This window comes from Engystomops pustulosus, chromosome 2, assembly GCF_040894005.1.
Source record: "Engystomops pustulosus chromosome 2, aEngPut4.maternal, whole genome shotgun sequence".
In the NCBI taxonomy this organism is placed as follows: Eukaryota; Metazoa; Chordata; class Amphibia; order Anura; family Leptodactylidae; genus Engystomops; species Engystomops pustulosus.
Genome location: NC_092412.1, coordinates 193,710,576 through 193,734,432, shown reverse-complemented (window position 1 = coordinate 193,734,432; position 23,857 = coordinate 193,710,576). Strand labels below are relative to the sequence as shown.

The window sequence follows — 23,857 nt, the reverse complement described above, 5'->3', positions numbered from 1 at the left end:
TCTGAATTTCTGAGTCTGACTCTGGGATCCCTGACTTGGTCCTGGGATTAGGTTTTGTGTCAGTACTGAAGGTGTACTGAACTCTGTCTCTCTCTCTCTGTTCACTCTGTCTCTGTGGACAGAACATACGGTCTAGAAGATGTGCTCTTCAGGAGAGCTGGTGGTAAAGAGGCCTGTGCTCCCACTACCCAGGGGTTTTATCCTCCCCCTGTTCAGGTGGTAGCAGCTCTCCAATCACACTCCAGTTTACAATACAGCCAACTCATTGGTCAATAACTTACACCCATTTAACTATTGCCTGTTTAAGCAGGATCTGCTATTACATAACCTTCAGAGAGGGTTCACGACTCCCCCTAACGGCTCCTGACCTGGAGAGGGCGTTCTTTGCAACCAACATGCCTTTGTATTTGCAGGGGTGTTGCACATTGGAGGCCCCTGGTTTATATTTTTGTCATTAGTGGCCAAATGCTCTTCAAAACAGTGGATTATAGTGTGTCCTTTTAGTGTTGCTCAGGGCAAAAGGGTATTTAGGATGGAATGGGGGTTCCTAACCACCCAAACAGCATGTCATAATCACTTATTTATAAGCCACTTACTGAATAAAGAGTAGGCCCAAGTATGGGGATAGTTTACTATTATGTAAATTATATTAGTATTGTATACTTATAATATAAGTATAATTATTTAGGTATTTTTTCATTAGTTAGATTTTTTATATTTGTATTACTTTCTATTTTATTTTTCATCATTTTGGCATGTCATTAATAGTGCAATTGTTTTTCATACTGTCTAAGGCCGCAACCTGGGTGTAGCATACTTCTGACTTCAAAGGGGATGAGCACTCCTCAACCATCCCCTCTACACTGGCATTAACATGAGCCATGTGGCAAAAGCAGGGCAGAACTTTTTTGGATTATATTATCAATCTCCACCATGCCTTAACATCATTCTATATGGGTTCCAAATTCTGTCAACAGCCTAGAGCAGTGGTGGCGAACCTATGGCACGGGTGCCAGAGGTGGCACTCGGAGCCCTCTCTATGGGCACCCGTGCCATCAACCCACTGCAGAGTTCGCCAGACAGGACTCAAGGCCTCTTGCAGTCCCAGGACCCTAGAAGGAAGCTACAATGATATTCCAAACTTCTTCTCCTCCTTTCTACTGTATTGGTGTCCTCAGGTGCCTATACAATTTAAACCTGTGACAGAGCAGGGAGTAATAAGTAACTGTTTAAATTGTCGCATCGGCACTTTGCGAAAAATATGAGGGATTTGGATGTAGTTTGGGCACTCAGTGTCTAAAAGGTTCGCCTCCACTGGCCTAGAGCATATACATAATTAATCCTACTTGTTGTTCAATACTATTATACTATAAACAACAACATTGAAAAAAATCGTTAAAATAATTATTTAATTTGGAAGGGTTCTCTAGTGGGGAAATTGTTCTTAAAACTGGTGGAAAATGGGTAAAATACATACAAAATTCCTAATTAGGGCCTGGATTAGGGGAAGGTAAACTGTGCAATTCTAATAGTACTTGATGCAACCAAAGTAGGATCTTCAATTACTACTTAATCCTCTAGTGTAAATACTCAGTGTAGGTGTTAGCGCCTCTTTTCTGATACTTCTTTTGTTGTCACTTTTACTTACCCCCTTTTGTTGATCGGGTTTGGGCTGTGGGCTGCAGTAAGATATTGGTTACAAATGACTGAATTGTCTATCATGTTCTTGAAGAGCAGGGTCACCTACTTACCTTTGGATTTGATAATTGTATTGTATCTGTATTTAGAGACTTCAGAATGTACCACAAAATTGGAGTTATCAGGAATTGTGAGGATCAGGCTTACTTCCTTACTGCACATACTTTTTACATTTTTTATGTGCTAATCCTTAGTAAGCCCTTGAGAAAAGAAATTTGTTCTGCCAAAATGGTTGCCCTTTACGATGGATATATCTGTGTAATTAAATGGCAAAACTGCATGTTGTATGTTCTTTTTAGTGCAAACTGCTTGCACATGTATTTATAAAGTGTGTACTATATACCGACCCAAAATTCTGCACTCACAGGGGGTGCTTATTATGGCCTTTTAACCCCTTAACACTGAAGCCACTTTTCACCTTCCTGACACGGCCCATTTTTTAAAATCTGACATGTGTCTATTTAAGTGGTTAAAACTTTGGAACGCTTTAACACATCCAGTTGATTTTGAGATCGCTTATTCGTGACACATTGTACTTCATGTTGGTTAAGACATTTAATCAATATGTTTAGTATTTATTTATGAAATAAATGGAAATTTGGCAAATATTTTGAAAAAAGCAATGTTTTCCAAATTCAAAATTTTCTACTTTTTGGAAAGTTGGTCATATCACTAAAATAACTTGATAACTAACATTTTCCATACATCTGCTTTAACTTGGCATCATTTTTCAAACATCTTTTCCTTTTTTTAGGATGCTAGGAGGCTTATAACTTTAGGTGCAATTTTTCAGATTTTCATGAAATTCATCAAAACCTACTTTTGGAGGGTCAATTTAGTTAGAAGTGACTTTATAAGACCCACATGACAGAAAACCCCAACAAATGACACCATTTTAGAAACTACACCCCTCAAAATATTCAAAACAACCTTTGGGAATTTTGTTAACCCTATGAGCGTTTCATGAGGGTGAAAGATAAATGAAAGTAAAATTAAAGAAATGTAATTTTATCTTACTATAGATTCATTGAACACTAAAATTTGCACCTTCACAATGGGTTAAAAAGGAAAATGCATTTTACAATGTTTAGGGCAATTCCTCCTGAGTATGCCAGTACCCATTTTGTCACTGTACTCAGCTGTACGGGCACAGGGGGGCACTTGGAATGGAAAGAGCGTTGTTTCGTTTTTGGAGGGCAAATATGGTTGAAAAAGTTTTCATGTGTCAGGATGCATTTGGAGAGCCATAATGGTACCAAAACAGAGGAAAGCCCCAACAAGAGATACCATTTTGGAAAGTTCACCCCTTGGAGAGTTTAGCAAGGTGTAATTTGTGTATTTGCCCCAACAGGTGTTTGATTCAATTAGGCCCCAAAAGGAAAAAAGGTGAAAATTTTCTCAAAAAAATCACTTTTACCCAAATTTTTGTAAACCACAAGGGATAAAAGATGAAACAACACCCATAAATGTGTAAAACTATTTCTCCTAAGCACAGAACTGCACCCCTTTTGCATATAAAGTGTTGTATGGGTACACAGTAGGGCTCAGAAGGGAAAGAGGGGCTTTGGCCTTTTAGAAGCCAGATTTGACAATCATCCATTACATGTGTCAGGATGCATTTGGAGAGCCCTAGTGGTACCAAAACAGAGGGGAACCCCAACAAGTGTCACCATTTTGGAAAGTGCACCCTTTGGAGAATTTAGCAAGGTATAATATGTGTATTTTCCCCTACAGGTGTTTGCTTCAATTAGGTCCCTAAATGGAAAAATATGAACATTTTCCCCAAAAAGTCACTTTTACAGCTAATTTTTGTATCCCTTAAGGAATTAAAGATAAAACAACCCCAAAAAATGTGTACTAGCATTTCTCCCGAGTATAAAATTGCCCCACACATGCAAATAAAATGTTGTATGGGTACGCAGTGAAGCTCAGAAGGGAAAGAGGAGTGTTGGCCTTTTAAAAGCCAAATTTGACAGACATCCTTTACATGTGTCAGGATGCATTTAGAGAGCCGTAGTGGTACCAAAACAGAGGGGAACCCCAACAAGTGTCACCATTTTGGAAAGCACACCCCTTAGAGAATTTAGCAAGGTGTAATATGTGTATTTGTCCATAAAGTTGTTTGATTTAATTAGGACTTAAATAGGAAAAAGGTGAAAATTTTCTTATAAAGGTCATTGTACCCCTAATTTTTTATAGCCACAAGGGATAAAAAAATGTAATAACCCCCCAAAATGTGTAAACCTATTTCATGTGTATATAAAATGTTGTATGGGCGCAAAGTAAAAGGAAAGGGGGATGTTTGCCTTTTATAAGCCAAATTTGACAGAAATGTTTGACATGCATTTGAAGAACCCTAGTGGTATAAAACAGATAAGAATCCGAAAAGTGACCCTAATTTTTGAACGCACACCCCTTAGAGGATTTTGCAATGTGTAATATATGTATTTGCCCCTACAGTTGAATGATCCAATTAGGCCCTAAACATTACAAAGGTGAAAATTTTCCTATAAATGTCACTTTACCCCTAATTTTTGTAAGCCACAATGGATAATATATTAAATAACCCTGAAAAAGGTGTAAAACTATTTCTCGCGAGTGTAGAAGTACCCCACATGTGCATATAAAATGCTTTATGGGCGCACAGTAGAGGAAAAGAGGGATGTTTGTCTTTTAGAGGCCAAATTTGACAGAAATCCTTCACAACAGAGGAAAACCCGAAAAGTGACCCTAATTGTTGAATGTACACCTCTTGGGGAATGTATTGCACTGTGTAATGTAAGACACTGAGCATGCTGCGCATGCCCAGTGTCTTACAGCCGGGTCCTGCCAGAAGGCAGGGACCCAGCACCGGGAGGAAGATCGCGCAATCGGAGCTGCGGACCCCACGGTAAGCGCCGCGGGGGGGTCCGATTGACTTTAAATATCCGATCGCGGGTGTTAGAAGCGGGTGTCGGCTATAATATATAGCCAACACCTGCAGCTTCTGGTGCCGGCTCCGTTCAGGTGCCGGCACCAGAAGCTTGACGTAATAATACTGCATTTTGCGGGAACGCACCTCCCGCCATGCAGTACTATTACGTCAAATGTCGGGAAGGGGTTAAGCGGAAAACTGGCAGTGTTTTTTTCGTCTTTGTGCCTTTTGCACCTGCATTTATTTAAGTGTCGGTGGCTTAATATTAGTGTTTTATGACACTCTCGACTTGTTCTACTTTTGGGTGCAAAATTTTGGCGCCACTTGTGAATCCACTAGTTTTCTGGCATTTCTTTTTTTCCTTCACATTTTTGACCGCTTTTTGTGGTGCAAAAATAGCTCAGCAAAAAGCTGGTCTAGGGAGTTTAAAACCTTTCAGTCCATGCGTCAATTAATTAATCCCTTACACCAAAAACTTATATCCCACTGAAAAATATAGAAGGGTTCTAGGACCACCCTGCACCAAAATTAATAAAGGTTCCAACAGAATTGCACGTTTTATGTTAAAGGTGCACAAAGAAAGTTGGTGCTCTCTGCTGCAGCAGTGCAGGGGACGTCAGAGTAATGAAGAAAATGGCACAATTGATTAATTTGGCGCACACAACACAAGCATTGTACTGTTTTTATAAATTTGGGCCATTATTATGACACTGTGATGCTTTCTGAAGATGGATTGACACTACTAAGAGGTTGTTATTAGTTATTATTATTGTAGTCAGCATTTATGATCGTCGTGTAAGTGTATTTTTGAGAATTACCTGGTAATTTTGGATACAATGGGGCACATTTACTTACCCATACCTGGCGCGTTCCCCGATATGCATTATCCGACCGGAATGCACTGTGCCACGATTCACTAAGATTGTGTGCCCGATATCCTGCATGTGTCGCTTCCCCGATCAGGTCAGCTGGAGTTCACCATCTTCTTCCTGGTGTATGTAAGTGCATTGGATGCAACACAATTTAAATATTAAATCCTGTGCTCAGACCGAATCAGTGAAAGCCGTCGCATGAAAGCCGGCACCACTGCGCCAAAATCCGAACACGTGCAACACAATCCCCTTCTAAATACGGTGGCACATCCTGAAAACGTCGGGAAGTCCGACAGAAATGCAATCTGCGGACCCTTAGTAAATAAGCCCCAATATATTGAAGGGATCAGTGGCAGTGGGGAGGCAAACTTAACCTTCCTGAACCTGCAACTACATACCCCAGTTCAAAGCCTGTTAATCATGATTGTCATGAAAATAATGTCTCATTGCTTCTTTATGACCACAGAAGTTTGCAGAGCTTACCTGTCTATTATAAGTCAAAGGGATACATTAAGACCAATTACCAAAAATATCAATGTCATATTCACTAAGGCTCCTACAAAATATTGCTGCCTTGTCATCTGTGTAAACATAGACCAATACAAAATTTCTGCATTATCACCATTATTGTAAAACATCAAAAGCTTTTATGTTTCAAAGTTGTTAATAAGACTGAAAAGCAAAGGATGACAGCCAGACAGGGTTAACAAGAGCGTCTTAGGCAGGTCAGACGGTGATACATAATCGTGTCAGGGAAGTACCTGAGGCTGGCACTCTGAATTCTCCTTGTCAGCATTTAAACAATGTCAAACCAATAAATCACTATCCCACAGCTAGTAAAACTCACTTGTTCATTTTTGTTGACGAATAATGCCAGCGAAAACAGTGTATCGTGTGTCTCATTTGAGGATAACCTGAATCTTCTACAATTATCTGTTATAACTGATATATTCAGGTCTTGTATGGAATGTATCAGTGTTGGAACAGGGGATTTATCAAATCACTATTGGTTACTTTGTTATTTTATCACATGTCTGCCTTCCAGCCCTTTTTATCTTGAACAACTACTTTAAATAACATAATTTTGGCTTTTAAAACTTTGAAGTGTACTCTATTAGTCAGCGTTGGCAAACCAGGGCATGGGTGCCAGAGGTGGCACTCAGAGCCCTCACTGTAGGCACCAAGGTTGGCACCCTACCACAGAGTTTGCAAGACAGGAGTCAAGGCCTCCTCCTGCAGTCCGAGATAACCCAGGACATGCCGTGCTCAGTTCTATTTTCAAATACATGCTGGTCTGCCTGAGACTACTGGAGGAGCAAGAAGATGTGGTCAGAGCTGGACTATAATTGGAGATTCCTGTTCAGGAAGGAATCTACAATTCTACATTGAAGTTCTCCACTTTCTCTCTACAGTGTTTTACTTAGGACGCTGAAACGATTGAAAGCACTTTGTAATAAATAAGTGGGTTTTGGTTGTGGTTTTGGCACTTGGGCCAGATGTACCACCCGTACCACTGTCGAAAATAACCATGTTTTCCTCATTTATCCTATCAATCCAAATGTTTTGCTGCGCCTACTTATGATTCACTTTTTCATTTAGGCACAATTTAGGCGCAAAAACACTCCAGCCCAAAAGTGGCGTAGACAGATAAGCAACACTGAGCTCTTCTGCAGAGCAGCGTATCCCCAACAGCAAAGCAGTGTATCCCCTGTATAGCACAGCAGCAGAGTAGTGTATCCCCTGTATAGTACAGCAGCAGAGCTTAGCCAGACACTACATGCAGCCTCTGTTTACAGTTAATGAGCTTCTATTTACAAATAATCTGCAAAAGCACCAACACAAAGCAGGAGAGAAGAGAAGTATGTGGGATTTTGCAGATAGTACTTAGAAGTGTCCCATTGTGGCAGGATGACCACACTAGTGTGTGAAGATGAATATTGGCCAGAATTGACAGCAGAAGATCAGCACTGGAGGATCCCCTCCAGGGAAAGCCACTGCAGCTTGTCAGAGCTTGTCTGCAGCTTGTAGGTGGCTTACATGTTATTGCCCAAATCAAACATTGTGCCTATATCGCACCTAAAGTAAAGTGCAGTCGCAAAACTGCAAAACTGATAATTCATGTGCAACAATGCACCTTATTTAGGCGCAAAAGCAGAACTATTGAGCCACAACTGTGATACATCTGGCCCCATGTCTCTAAAAGGTTCCACATTACTGCTATAGATATATTCAAAAAGAAAATAGTATAAACTTTAGAGGAATCTTTTGACCTTCCCATCCCTACCATAGTAGCTGTATGTAACATCTGGCGTAAAAATAGCCTCTGGATTTTTGGAGCCGCAACATTATCATGAGCTGGCCTACAAGTGGCGGCGTATGATATATAACCCCCCATTGCATCCACACAATGGGGGATTTATCACGGCTCTTACACCTGAAAAGCAGAGCCAGAAATTGCAACTTCTATGCCGGGTGGGCATGGTGGCGGCGTTTCTGCCCTGCACCTGTGTACTGCCTATAGCCTGTGCCCTTTTAGATGCAAGTGTAGAAGTGGTGTACACCTGGTGTAGAAGTGTCCCTTCGGCACAGCGCTGACACCCGCTGGGATTTATCAGGAGGCCGGAGACCCGGTGAGTGCCTAGTGTAGGGGCAACATCATATGCCGGTGCACTTTGCTCCAACATTTGATAAATATGTTCCAATATCATTTTTTTTAAATAAAGAAAACCTTGATTTTGAAATATTCTGTCTTTAGATGTTTTTTCAATGTATGGGTTTCTTACCACTGGTGCTGTGATTTGCTCCCAAAAAGGGGTGCGAATAGCAAGCTGAGATATTAAAAATTATTAAAAAGCTAGCAAGTTGAGATATTTTGCTGGATTTTCTAGAAGGTCCAAATTCAAGCTAAGAAATGGGTGGACATCTGTAGACTGTTGTCTGTAGACAATGTTTAGGTTAAGCAACATAAGAACTTATGTACTTGATACATGCAACCTAGTGTAATTTTGCTATGTCGTATTCTTTCATATTTTACACATATGTCCTGCCTTAACATTGATCAAATCTGAGTGTGGATTTGTGCCACAAAAGACACACGATAGAGAATAAGTGACAGATCACTAGAGATGTTGTCACTGGGGCCCCTTAGTGATCAGGAAAATGGTGAACCTCATGGGCACAGGTGCATGCCCCACTTGCACTTAATTTACTTTGAGGAACTTCCAGAATGGCAGTCCTGGAACTCACATAGAAGTTAATGGAGGAAGTTTGGCTTGTGAATGGAGCACATCACAGGGACTTTTAATCCCATATCTTCCACTGGTCGAAAACTCTAGTGATCATTTATTCCCTATCATATGGATAGGAGATTGGTGTATTTTATGGCACAACTCCTCTAACAGCAATTTCTACTTAAGCCAATATACAGGCTGCAATTTACCACAAAACCATTGCGTGGCTGCACATGTAAAATACACATATAATAGCACATCGTTTTTATGCCACAAATTGCGCCAAAAAATAGAACCCCAAGAAAACTGTATGGATTCACAAGCGGTGCCAAAATTTTGTGCTTAAAAATAGAAAAAGTCGAGTGTCGGAAAACAACAATATTGTGGAGTCGACACTTCATAAATTAAGGTGCAAGAGGCGCAGAAAGGGAAAAAAAACACTGCCAGTTTTCCATTTGAAAGGTCATATAAAAGACCCCTATTGGCTTGAAAAGCTGTTCATCTAGTGACATATAACCAGCCAAGAGGAGAGGTAAGGAAAGAAGGACACACGTGTTCAATTCATATGTAATGAAATGCCATCTATTATGGTTTCAATGGGCCCGATGGATTATGGTTCCTGTGCCATTTTTGGCTTGCATAGTTTATTGATTGCCACAATTTAAAAAGTTGCAAAAAAAAGTTGCAAACGTACACCACAGAAAAGGTAAGCTAAAAAACCCAAACAGCTATAAAGGAGATTTACGCGAAAGTATTGCAAAATAAAACAGTTCACAGTTAGACTACACATTCTTATGCTGTGCTAGATTTATCACTGTGCTTGATTTATCCCTGTGCTTGATACTGGATGATAAATCTTATCTAATTGTACTGTGCACCGTGTATACGTTGGTCCAATCTATGAGCCTGAAAACTGAAAGGGATGCATTTGCATTTGAGTTTTTTTTAGTGAAGCAACATCCTCTTTTCTGATTGAACCAACTTTTTTCCATACTTGACCTAAAACCTATTTAAAACCCTAAATAAATATGGTTCAGGACATTTTAAATGCAAATGGTGCAGATTCTAACAGAATTCTGTCACAAACAGTTTGATAAATCTGCCCCACTTCTCTGATCTAAAGTTACACCAGCATCCAAAGTTTCATAGGCCATATGACATTATAATAATTTTAGTCTCTGTTAGAGTCCATCATTTTACACATCAGTGAATGCAACTTATCCGTAACCTTTTTTACCCCAAATCTTTTAGTGCAGCAGTAAATGAAAATTACAAAACACGGGTCATTGGTCAAACTGAGCATTTTATACACAAGCATCAATAGAATACAGTATAATTGTCATCTATTAATTACATCATTTATACTTTAAATGGACCAATATGGTGTAAATAAATCTTACATATGGTATGTAAGAATAAAATTATTGTGTTTAAAAACATGTACTGTATTTATGTGCATGTGCTTGTATTTTATATGCATATACCTAAAAATGATAAAACATTGACATTTAAACCTGTTTTTCGTGAAGAACTTGCAAGAAAATGTCATATTGTAATAAAGAAGGAAATAAACATATACAATTGATTTAATCATACACTTAGATTTTGCTTGTGGCAGAGCTGGATTCATCTAGGAAGTAAATGCTCAGGGCAAACAGATTTTGAAATTAATTTTGTCCATTTTAGATTAAAAAGTCATGAATTTTTTTCCCCGGAAATAACACTATTTTTGTTAATAGGATGAGCATGGTATTGCAGCTATATTTAACATTACAGCAAAATAATATACATTCAATGGGAGAGATTTGTGTTATTTATGTTAAAAAAAACAGATCTTAGTCTAAACAATATAATCAGAAAAACAAGCAAAAAATAAAGTTTTTTCTATTTCATGTGGTTTCACTTTTACTCTGCTTTTTGTTATCATTACCTAAAGTAAGTATAGGAACCTCGAACCATAGTAGAGAGGGGGGGGGGGCATCTACAAGGTGGTAATTGTGCGGCCTCCTCCATCTAACGAAAACCAGCAGGACACAGATCACATCAGGATGTCCGAGTCCTGCTGCCAAAAGGTTCCGTTCCAAATGAAAGAAATCAATGGGGAAAAGCAGGGAGGTTCAGAACAAGAATCACAGGGATTCGTTTCTACTGCTTTGCAATTTCGGAATAAATTGCAAACATTTTGTATGAGAACAACAATTATTTACCTTTTGGAAGAAAAAATGAATAGAAAGTAACAGAAACCTTCTGTTATGTTGTTTTTGGAGGGAATGCACAATAAAATGCTGAATTATGTTTTTTAGCAACACACTGTTGTATTTTTTGTATTGAGTCGCAAGGATAGATTCTCTAAACCAGTCCTAAAATACCTGATGCAAAAGGGCCTAAAAGCAAATAAATTTAATAGAAAAACATAAACACAGTTTACATATCAAATGAAAAAATAATCAAAGACTCCTGAATCAACAGTACTCGACTGTACAAGATATTGCCATGATTATGGTCCAAAAGCATAGAAATGAATTGTCCTTTTGTATATTTAGCATTGACATAAATTGTTAACATTTTTAACAATTTCCACAATTAAGCAGCTGTTCATAGAACCACAATGTTCTATAATAAACAATATGAACTTTCTACAAACCCCAAATATGTTGTATCATTCCACAATATAATTATAGTGACATTCCAGTTTTCTCCCACCAAGGAACTCTTTCATACAAAACTACCTTGGCAAGAGTAAAAATCTTAGACTCTCTTTGTCTGCTGCAGCCCAGGATTACCAATCTCATAGTTAAATAGCATATTTTTTAAAAATTCTTTGGGGCTCTCAACTGTCTAATTGGTGCTCAACAGCCTTGCTCTATCTATCTGACAGTAGAGATCCAAAAATATTGGCATTAATTCCTCTAGAGAGATTAAATTCCAAATATTTTACAATCAGTGGCATGGCACCTATTAAAGGACACAAAGTGTTGAAGTTGATGGAGGTTTTGAAAAGTCCTCTTTAAATGTACGTTGGTAAGTTACCAAATATCCTGCCCCCCATATATTACAAAAAGATGTAAAAGGGTTTTTTTCCACAAATTAGGCCCCAACTTGCTGATTGGTGGGGGTTCGAGTAATAAGACCATCACAGATCGTGAGAATGGGGGGCCTAATGGGTCTGATGTACTCCTATCTGACCCCTTTTCACTACCCGAGATGAGAGGAGAAGTCGTCCCGGCTTCCCCATTTATCTTTATGGGGCTGACGAAGATTGCCGAAGTTGTACTTGGCAATCTCTATCAGCTCCATGGAGATGAACGGAGCAACCAGGACATGCGCATCCTGCTGCTCCACTCATCCCGAGGAGCCACATCGTACCACATCATACCCCTCATTTTGGGCTCATCACTGAGAATTCCACCGATCAGCAGGTTAGGCCCTATTCTGTGGATAAAGCCTAACTTGTTTTGTGGGAAACCCCCTTTTAAGTTGTTTTGTAATAAATGGGGGGGGGGGGGTTAGGTAACTTACCACTGTACATTTAGTAAAACTTAAGGACAGGAATGACCGTCTTTCACCTAACATGAACAAGGAAATCTAGGCTTATACGATCTTAAATGTCTATGAGCAGTCTGCACATACTCTACCCCCCAAGACGTTAAGGTAGTATTCAGTCCTTTTTCATTACTGTCACTCCCCTGCACTTCGCTAGGGCAGTGACAGGAGGAGAGGATTAATAAACAACGCCCCTTGTCTTCAGTAAAGGAGAGTGACAGTAATGAGACTGAATACTAAACAGTGCAGACCCATAGATTAATAAGAGCTGAGCATTGATAAGCACAAATCTCTATACAAAATAATACTAAAAATAGTAAACATGTAAATACATAGTAAAACATGTAAACATGTAAAACTCAGTAATAATTAAAAAAAGTTAAATATTAAACAAAGTTATCCAAAATCCACATCAAAGTCAGTCAATACTACACTACTATATATTAATAGTGTGATATTGGTATTTACTTTAAAGGGGTTGGCCACTCTTTTATATAAGATGCCCCTTTAATGCCTTAATAATAATCCCTGAATATTCATCAAGTGATTCAGCATACCTGCTACTTACATTTGTGATCTCTGTAGACTATCCGAGGGGCATTTTTTAATCTTGCCACTGGGTGGCGCTAGAACCGTGCTATATTTTTCAGTGGGATATAAGTTAGTGGCGCAAGGGATTAATGAATTGGCGCATGGACTAAAGGGTTTAGAAATCCCTAGACCTGCTTTTATCTGGGCTATTTTTAACAACAAAAAGAACCAAATAACGTGTCAAAAAATAGAGCCGTAGGAAACTGGTGCCTTTCACAAGTCAAGAGTGTTGGAAAACACCAATATTATGGCGCCAACACAGAGGGGGAAAAAACTGTTTTCCGTTTTAAGGCCATAATAAATGCCCTCTCTGTGATTATTTCTTTACATGTGTGAAAACTTATATGTAGGAGGAGCTGAACCCCCTCCCCTTTTCCTGTGTCTGTGAGTTTGAACAGACAGAGGGACAAAATGGGAGACACCACCAGAGGACGGCTTAGAGCAGTGAAAGGAAGCTATGTATATATGCAGGGGGCAGCACGGTGAGAAGAGGGAAAGACACAGGTACATATACATGCAGAGACATGTCTAATGGAACAGATTTACTGAACAGTGACCAATCCCTTTAATGTAATGCATTTTACATTCAAATGATACTGTCCTCTGATGGGCTGCAACTGAAAGCATCATAGATGACTGTACATAGGAGTACAGATCCAGAGCAGTGTTCATTCTCATAAATGTGACAGTCATACCAGTCATGATGTGATAGAATGAATTTGACCATGGAAAAGAGGAGCAGTCATAGAGGTTGGTCACACCCAGGTTTATCAATGTTTTTATATTTCTAGGAGGAATATAGTAGTTGAATGGCACATAGTAGAAACAGAAATTTGTATCATTGTTGCTTTAAAGGAAGTGTAAAGACATAGAAAAAGAGAATCTTAAGGTTTACTTTAATACCAGAGATTCAGTGAGGGATTTGACTAATCACGTTCACTATTGTTCAGCAGTAGATGTGAGATCATATGACAGACCAGGCAATTTGCAGCTTATACAGAATACTAAGTTATGTATTCTAATACGGCCAGACATCTATTCATGGACAGACGATTTTACTAGATGTGACGGATGAAATTTGTGGGAATAAAAAATCTTGTTATATGAATGCAATAAACCCTTATATGGTAGAATACATTCATTATAGGGTCCAAAAACTTCTACTCTCTGGTGCGGGTCATCTCATCATCTCTATCATCTCATAGGATTAATTTACATAATTAGAAAATCCAAACTTCACCACCATTTATAGTATGTGGCAAAGGATTCATGGAGCAGTATGGCTAAAATTATTGTAACCGAACTGTTACATTTTGGAGTGTAACATCAATATTCTGAAAACACATTACCAGAAACAGTCCAAAAGAACAAAAAGTTATGTTTCATCTAACTGCAGAAACTAAATTATATCGGCCTATTAAACGACAATGGGGGCATTTATCATTGGCCTTGTTTTTTGTTACAGCATCTTTTTGTTGCAGCTCTTCAATCTGAACACTGTTCCTAGTGCATTGCACTAGTTTCACATCACTTTTTAGGTAATTTTTTGACGCAAGATTAGACCAACAAAAAGAAAGTCTACCAACTTCTAAACCCCTTCTTAAGTGTTTTGACATTTCTGACGCGCATTTGTTCTTCTTTTGGTGCGCAAAATACATAAAGCCCGTGCTCCTCTGGTGCTCCAGTTAGGTTTCTGGTACCGTCCTGGCCACAGCCATGCTACATCCTACAGCCTGAAATTCCTACTATTGCAAGTGCTCGGCTATGGTTGGGATAGCCAGCCTCTGTATACAAACAGAGACCAGCTGTGGCTGGTGGCACGGCGGGTGAATCACTTGAAAAAGTGAATATAAAAGGTTTGTTATTTTTAAAGCCTCCTCCCCTCCCTCAACCCAACCATATGTAAAATAAATGGTATCCCCGGACATCCCTTTTAAACCTTTCAATATTTGAGGAGTATACACTGTAATAATTATTAATTGACGACAAGCAGAGTTTATGAAAACTCATACATTGGGTATATTCACAAACTGGATAACTTTTTATCACACGCATTCACAGTGTAATACATCTTTAAATATTAACAGAGTTTTAATATCAAGGGCTGTATGTGGCACAGTTGTATCCCAAGATCCTTGGGGGATGTGATATTTTGTTTTTCCCTTTTATATATATGCCTCTTGTATAATTGTCTATTATAGCTGGTGCCCTGTGTAAATTTTGCATTGAAGCCCCTCGCAGAAAGCCCAAACTTTCTTTAAATGTTTTGAATGTATTTATGTGTAATTTGTAAATAAAGCAAAAATGAAGACAACACATAACCCCTGATGGCCAGGAACATAACAATAGGCCTATAGGGAAAAGAGGGCACATACTTTCAGCTGTTTACTGCAGTTGCGGACCCAATTCACTGTGATAAGCAAAAGGGACATGGGCCCCCTTTCCTATGATCCGTTACCTTAGTACTCAATGTGCCAGAACACGTTTGAGTACTTAACTTACTGTAGGCTTTAATATCCTATGAGAATTTACTGGAATAATTGGAGAGTGGTGTATTAATACAAGATGTATATCGGAACATGGATATTAGTAAATTATTGAACAAATAATAGGATAAAGTAAAAGAGTGGCTGAAGGTTAGGGGGGTGTTCACATTTAGTCTAATATGGTATAATTTTAATCTTAAAGGGGTATTCTCGTCTGCGCATTCACATTCAGTTTGATAAATCTGCCATATATAAACATTTCTTCAATTAGATGTTATTAAAAAAAATGTTCCTGTGTGAAGATAATTTCTCATAAATGTAGTGATTTTGTCCCTTAGAAACGAGATGGCTTCCTCGGATACGGCCACCTCTGCTGGAGGGATTGCACAAAGAAACAAAAGGTTTTTGTATATGAAATGTCCTGGATTTACTGTATGACCCACAGCGGTCCTCTGGTAATGATTTCTGAATCCAGGAGGTCAGACAGGACTCAATAGCGCATGTCTGGCCACTGCTACCAGAGTGTGACGTGGTCGTAACCGAGGAAGCAATCTCGTTTCTAAGGGACAACATGGCTACATTTATGAGAAATTATCTTCACACAGGAACATTTTTTTTAATAACATCCAATTGAAGAAATGTTTATAAATGGAAGATTAGTTAAACTGATTGTGAATCCCCAGACGAGAATACCCCTTTAAGGAATTTTTGACTATCCTAGAACACAATTTTTGGATTAAACAGGGGGTTAAATATATTTCACAAATTGTAGATAAGGACGGTAGAATCACCATGGATTTTTTGATGAAAATGCCAGAATTAAGAAGGATGGGGTCATTTAGGGCCTTTCCAGTCTATCACGCAGCATACAAAATAGAAAGGGAAAGACTGGGTTTGGAGATACACGAAAGTGTTGAAATTTTAAGGTTAGGTGTTATACACAAAGGGGTTTTGTCACGGTTATATAAGAGCATAATGAAGGAGAAATGTAATTATAAACACTATCCTGCAAGGAAATGGTGGGAAAAGGAGTTAGGAAGTATAGTGGAAAGAAAATGGTTAGAGATATATAGGAATATAAAATGTTTGTCACTAGGTGGTAATCATAGAATAGTTCAATTTAACATTATACAAATATTGCATTATATGCCCGAAAAAATGTACAGAATGAAGCTGAGGGAAAATGCTGATTGTGAGAAATGTTTTAATCCAAACGCTGGCTACCTACACAAAATATGGGAGTGTCCAAAAATTCGGGCCTTTTGGGGGAAAAATAAATATTTGGTTTATAGAAAATTAGAAACGGGTAGAAATAGAGGCTTCCTTCTATGTTATTGGTTGATGGTAATTTAAAAGACATAGCCCAGTATCATTCTTGGCTAACTACATTTATATAAAGCAAGAATTGAAAATTTTTTAAGGGCAGGACGCTTTGAGATTGTATTTCAATTTGATTGATATATGTAATTTTATGTATCTGCATGCAAGTATATTGTAAATGGTGGGGGCACCATTAGAAATATTTCCCAAAAGGGCCCAGAAGACTGTAGTTACACCACTAGTGATAGTGAAGACCACTCACTGGCATTAAATTATTCTATTAAAATGCATTTAAAGGGAAACATCTTTGATCTATTGTAAAATATACTGTCTACACATATGCTAATATGATCTGCGTCAGCATTAACTGAGGTATAACAAAGCCATTGTGAGCATTGTATTGAGGTTTCCAAGTCTCAGGGGTTAAATTGTAGAAAATGTCTAATTGCAGATTTGCTTAAGCAATCCCAAGAAACAGATGATTTGGCTGCCCTTGACTGTTTGTAGACACATAAACCAAATGTCTATATTTTGTAAAAAAAAAATAAAAAAAATACAATTAATTACTTGAACAATGACTTATTTGTGTAACATTTGATATAAAATGATGCTTAATTTTAAATTATTAGCAATTCATGTTTATATAAAAAATAAACCAGACACCTTTGATCGACTAACCTTATGTTTTATATTATCTTATATTGTTTTATGTTTTATATTGTATCCGCATAATAGTTTATCATTATTACTCTGCATATCGTCAATTCTGTCTTCTATCAAGTCGTGAAATGTTATTTATAGTAATTATTGTATACTTTTTATATTATTATGAAATATAATTTATATAGGTGCTAGCTCTCTTTTGGTCTTAGAGGTACTTTATATGTGTAGAATTTGGACACATTAGAAACCTCTTGGTAGTTTTTAGGTTTTATTCCATTTATGAAAGAGGATTACACAGGGTTCCTTTGGAATCTGTATGGCCCAAGCAAAGTTATATCTAGGTGGACCCTCCTAATGTACCTCTAACTCCATTTAGTTGTAATTTTTTGTTTATCCCCCACCATTGTTACTCTCTCTACAGTTATGATCACAGGGTGATCCCGCTATTAAATAGTAAATAAATTAACACATTTGATACATATTAGGTCCCGAAATTACCTGCCACAATTGCTTGGGAAAGGAGGGGCCAGAGAGAAATTTCAATGAGTTGGACCCTGTGGATGTGGTAAAATGTTTTCTTTAACTTGTGAATGATGATTATATTTAAAGCATCGTATCCACTTCTACACTAGTTCTCTATCACTGGGTACCCCATGCATTTTCATGGATTTCATTCACTACATGTCAAATCAGGATCAGTTCCCACGGTTCAACATGAAATTGAATTACTTTTTGTCACATGGATTACAGTAAATGCCATTTAAATATCCATATTACAATCCAACCTCTCTGACCTATTTATGGCACAACTTAACTAGGCTCAGATAGCCCATAGGGTCTTATATTGAATCAGGGACTGATACATTTGGTTTAATTGAACTCCAAGAATCTCAGCTGTAATAAAAACACTAAAATATGCCCTAAATGGGGCTGTCGGAGTCTATATGCACACCCATATCTGTTGATTTTGGTTACTGTCCTACAAAAACAAGGCATCACAATCCATTACACAAATACCCGGAGTAAGCAAGCCTGCCTATATCAATTCTATTGCACCAATACATATATGTGTCTTACATAAGCTTGACTATATTTGCATCCTTTAACAAATAGAACATACAGCCATGTACAGTATTTGTTATACATATATACTTACAGTATGTTATAGAATATAATCTCAATATAAATTTGTACAATTTAAAGTGGAAAATATATTCTTAAAATTACCCATTTCTGCTTTTATATATACATAGCACTGGTCCCACAGGAATGTGCCAATGTATGACTGCATATTTGTGCATATATATTAATATACATATATATGTATATACAGTGTACATATATATATACACACCATAATTTCACAATCTAAATATACATTGACACCAATCATGCACATGCATACACGCTGCTCACACACAGACACACATATATACAATGTGCAAGGTTTAAGATGCTATTTGTGCCTATGGCCAATCAAATGATTTTTTTCAATGGCTGCCATAATATTTTTATTAAACATGATATAACACTTTTGTTCCCCCACGTCCTTTATCTTCCCATTTTCAATGCAGTTGTCTTTTATTATATGACTAGAACAATACAACAGATATACTTTCAAGTGTAACAAAGTTTCCCTGAAATGTATGTACAATCCTTGGTGCAAGCATATTTGACGTTGAAACCTCTTGATAAAATGTACAATCAGTGTGTCCCTTTTCCTGATCTGAGATTTGTATTTCAATTAGAAAGTTATTACAAGAATGAAGTCCTAGAATAAATAGTAGAAACAGTGATACTGAACTGAATTGGGAAGAGGATAACTAAGATGTGTGTGCATTATATGTGTACTGATGTATGTCTGCGCGTGTATGGGAATATATATCTATATAGATAGATAGTGTGTGCATGCAATAATTATCCATGCATTACTCTTTTTTTCACAGTTACTAATTCATAAATGGAATGTAGTCAAGAGTATAGAAGTGTGATAGAATACTAGATTTTCTAACACGACACCTGAAACCTTCACACTAGAGGAGGCCTGTTACACTTTAGCAGCAAGGTATGGTATACCTCTATAATAACCTGATATGTAGCAAAGTGTTAAATCAGGGGCTCTCCCTAGGTAGGCCTGAAGTAGAAACGTTTTCAAGCGGATGTAATCCACTTTATAGAGAACTGCTAGATAACAGGATTGTTAGTAGCAGTGAAAAACGACTATTAACATATGCATGCAGTTAATTTACATATAGTTGGAGTTATATACGTGGGTTACCCTAACCATGGTCTTATTGCAGTCCCAAACAAATGTGATAGGATTTGACCTTTGCACCCTGTGCAGCATGTCGCCTTGAAGGGTGAAGGTTCCTCCTGAATATTGATTCTTCCATCCAAGCTACTGCCCTTCCCATCATCTTCTAACTAAGAAGCAGTAGACCATGGCGCCATATTTCTTCCTCAGTGGTCTGCAGATCATAGTACACATTAAGATCCTGTTAGCATTGTTTTATACATCCCAGCAGAGACACACTGCATTTGCAGCAAAGCATTTTTTTCTACAGTTCTTTCAAAAATAAAATTCAAATATTGAAGCTCGATATACAAATAATAGAACCTTAACACAAAAATATATATGTTCCTCATTAAAATATGGAAGGCCTTTTTTTAATCAGCTATTTAATTATTAAAGCATGAAATGTAGCGCTGTACATATGTGCATTGATCATTTAAGTGCAATTATCGTTTACATCACTACGGGATATGCGGTGCACATCCAATAGAGTCGGACTATATTGTACTACTAGTTTTCTTGCCAGGGTAATATAGTATCCGTGAATTCATTGTGAAGTTCATTTCTTTGGAAACCACCATCTTTTAGGTGTAATTAACAGGAGTTGTTTATCTCCTCCGCATTGCAATAAATAGAAGTGATACCACCAATGTCTCCAATAAGTGAAGTCAGTTGTCACTGCAGAACCTCTTGTGAAAAGTGCCCTCCATGATGCTATGTCTTTACACGGTCACAGAGCTAAATGTGACACTTATGGGTTGCAAGAGGTTGTACAGCTGAGTTGGATTATTCACACTATTCTGGCTAAGATGCCCATTTATATATGTGAATAGTCAAGTTCACTGATGGCCACCCCATCATTGAAATACTCCCTATTCAAGAATGCTACCAGATGAGTCTGGCCTACCAGTGTTGACAATAGATGTTTCTGTGAATTAGTATTTGTTGCAGATGCAATAAAACATCACTTACACAACTATTGCTTTCCATGCAGAATTGACACATCTAGAAAAAGTATTACCTAGCAGATTATTGCATTACACAAATTCTGCAGCTGCTCCGTACACTTGCAAAGAGCAGATTCGTCAAACATCAGTCAGCATTTTGGTTATATTTACATAGTTCGTATTTCCTAAGGTGCAATTTGCAGTTTTTAAATTCTTCTCCCTAAAATCTTCGTTGCTATGATTAACTCCTTCTTGTATCTCCATGTAATCCGATTTACTTAGCGTGGAGGCACTTCTGCTTTTTTGAAGGTCAGGGGAAGAAGGGATCTTTGGACAGCTGGTTACTTGCAAATATTGTGCTTGCTCCTCACCCTCTGTCTCTCTGTGGTAGAAGTAATTGAAGTTGGACACTATTACAGGGACTGGTAAGGCAATGGTTAACACGCCTGCAATTGCACAGAGGGAGCCTACTATTTTGCCACCTATTGTTGTAGGGACCATGTCTCCATATCCTACTGTTGTCATGGAAACCACAGCCCACCAGAAGGCATCTGGGATGCTGGGAAACTGAGATTCTCTCTCATCAGCCTCTGCAAAATATACAGCACTGGAGAACAGAATAACACCAATGAAGAGGAAAAAGATTAGCAGACCTAGTTCCCTCATACTTGCTTTGAGTGTTTGACCCAAAATCTGAAGGCCCTTTGAATGTCTGGAAAGTTTGAAGATCCTAAACACCCTAACCAGTCTTATTACTCTAAGAATTGCTAAAGACATTGCTTGCTGACCCTGTTGCCCATCTTCAGTTTTCTCTGCCAGTTCTGTACCTAGCGTTATAAAATAAGGAATGATAGCCACTATGTCAATGATGTTCATTATATTGGTAAAAAATCCAGCTTTGCTTGGACAGGCAAAAAAACGAACCAAGAACTCAAATGAGAACCATATGATGCAAAGTGTTTCAACAATGAAGAATGGATCTGTGAAGGTATTGGATTGTTGGTACCGGCCTGTGCTGTTGGAATATGGATAGTAGTTTACAGCACTCCCATGCATGTCCTCATTCTCATCCCTAAAAACAGGCAAGGTTTCAAGGCAAAAACTCACAATCGAGATTAGGATCACCATAACTGATATAATTGCAATTATCCTAGCTGGACCAGAGCTTTCAGGATATTCAAAGAGGAGCCATACTTGTTTCTGAAACTCATTGTCTGGCAAAGGGCGTTCCTCCTCCTTAATAAACCCTTCATCTTCCCTAAAGATCTCCATGGCTTCTTCACCAAGTTCATAGAACCGAATTTCCTCTGAAAATATGTCTAAGGGCACATTCACAGGTCTCCTTAATCGGCCACCAGACTGGTAATAATACAAGATGGCATCAAAACTTGGCCTGTTGCGGTCAAAGAAATATTCATTCCTCAATGGATCAAAGTATCTCATTCTCTTTTTAGGATCCCCTAGCAATGTTTCAGGAAACTGAGATAAAGTTTTGAGCTGCGTTTCAAAGCGAAGGCCAGAAATGTTAATAACAACTCTTTCACAACATTCATGATCAGGATCTGGATCATAACTGTCCTGTGGGTGACCCGGCAAAGCTGATGCTTCATCTGTGGGATCTCCAGTGGCAACTGTCATAGTTAGTCCAAATTATTGCACAACCTTGTTCTTCTGGTTGGCTGTTGAAAGGTGACCACAGAGTAGATAGATGCACTCAAGATAGGAATGGTTTTCGGAAAATGAGAGGCATATAACCTCTCACCTAAAAGAGAGGAGAAAATAGTTAAAATGATGGTCACCTTTTTCCATATATCTGCACCATTCTGTCTTCTGCCTAGCAACTGTTCAAGAAAACTACAAGTAGTATGAAGTGCTGAGTGCTCCGTAGATCAATGCATATATCCTGATAGCATTGTATAGATTAAAGTTATCCATCCTCACCCTACATTATAGCATCATAAATGCAGTCTTACTGCATTCATTTCATATGAGATCCCAGGAGCATTATCAGTAATATACATGACAAGGCCAGTATAGATAGCCTTGTGTATGGATACACCATACAGTTACTGTAAATATAGATTTTAAAGTCGTTGGTCATTATAGAAGACAAATATTGGTAACATTTCTCATCCGTACAATAAAAAAAAATATATTCATTTATCTATACATAGAGCCATCATCTATCTTAGCACTACATATATAGATTATTAATATCTCCTCACCTGTCATCATCAAGGAGTTATTCAGTGTTGCACAGCAATGACAAATTGTGAAACAGATTAATACAAAATGATATTTTATTTACAAAGACATTTATTCATATTCATATCTAGCACAGTATAACACCTAAAGGTCACACCATGCAACATATTCATCTTAACATATCATAAATGATAAAAATCCTCTGTGTCGTTCTCATTCTAAGCAGTGCCTTCCTATATTAAAGCAATGAAACATTACCTTGAGAAACAATCCTCCAGGTTTCTTAGTAACCAGACTAGGTAGAATCCGTTCTCCAGGGAATACAATGAAGAAAAACAGGTTTTCTGGCATCCTATACATTTATTTGTCCAAAGAATCCCAAAAAAATGAAATCAGCTGTTGCTAAAATGGGGGATTCCTTGGTAAGAGGAGCTCATTCTTCTTGAAGTGAAAGGATAGGATTGGTCTGGCAGGTTCCCTTTCTTGAAAACCTCTGTTAAAAATGTATAATGTAATAGATGGAAGATGCAAAGCTCAGCAAAAAGGGGAAAAAAATGGTCTGGTGTCCTCAAGAGGTGTGACGTTGCCTGGTGGTAAGGAATAAAAAAGCAGGAGCTAGGTAAAGCTGGTACATCATGAAACATCTGCAGAGACCCAGTTTCCAGATGCAGTAGTCACACAGCCTTCCCCCTTGTCAGCCTGCGTTATGATGCTTCGCTATTCTGCACTGCAACAAAACAAGAGGCAGCATTCACAGCACATCCCACATCACAGGGAGAGATGAATACAGGGAACAGTGGAATCCATATAGAATAAAATCTCTCAACAGAAACATCAAGACACGTAAATAAATGTATGCGGATGTAACAGTATATGTAACCCACAAATGCAGTATTCTGCCAGTACAGCTATATTAAACATAACCCATGTCCTGAGTTCTAGCCTGCAACCACCATTTGCATAGCTAAACACAAGACTAATGCTGAAAAAATGTGAACTTGAAAACTAAATGTGATCTTTAAAATGTCAGGACAAAACACCCATGTCTACAATAATAGCATGGAAGTAGGACACCTCTCTGCAGTATGTACATTT

The 23,857-nt window shown here is 38.1% G+C and overlaps 1 protein-coding gene across 1 annotated transcript; it reads right to left on the bottom strand.

The window, feature by feature from the left end:
• Positions 1-15,968: 15,968 nt before the first annotated feature.
• Positions 15,969-23,485, bottom strand: LOC140119066 (potassium voltage-gated channel subfamily A member 2). Its single transcript, XM_072137694.1, has 2 exons — positions 23,021-23,485; positions 15,969-22,319 (listed from the first exon to the last, which is right to left on the bottom strand). The coding sequence occupies exon 2, from the start codon at positions 22,193-22,195 to the stop codon at positions 20,696-20,698; it is 1,500 nt and encodes a 499-aa protein (XP_071993795.1). The 5' UTR covers positions 22,196-22,319; positions 23,021-23,485; the 3' UTR covers positions 15,969-20,695.
• Positions 23,486-23,857: the final 372 nt, after the last annotated feature.

Coding starts and splice junctions, on each gene's coding strand:
- LOC140119066 (XM_072137694.1), bottom strand. CDS start 22,195: ATGACAGTTGCCACTGGAGATCCCACAGATGAAGCATCAGCTTTGCCG.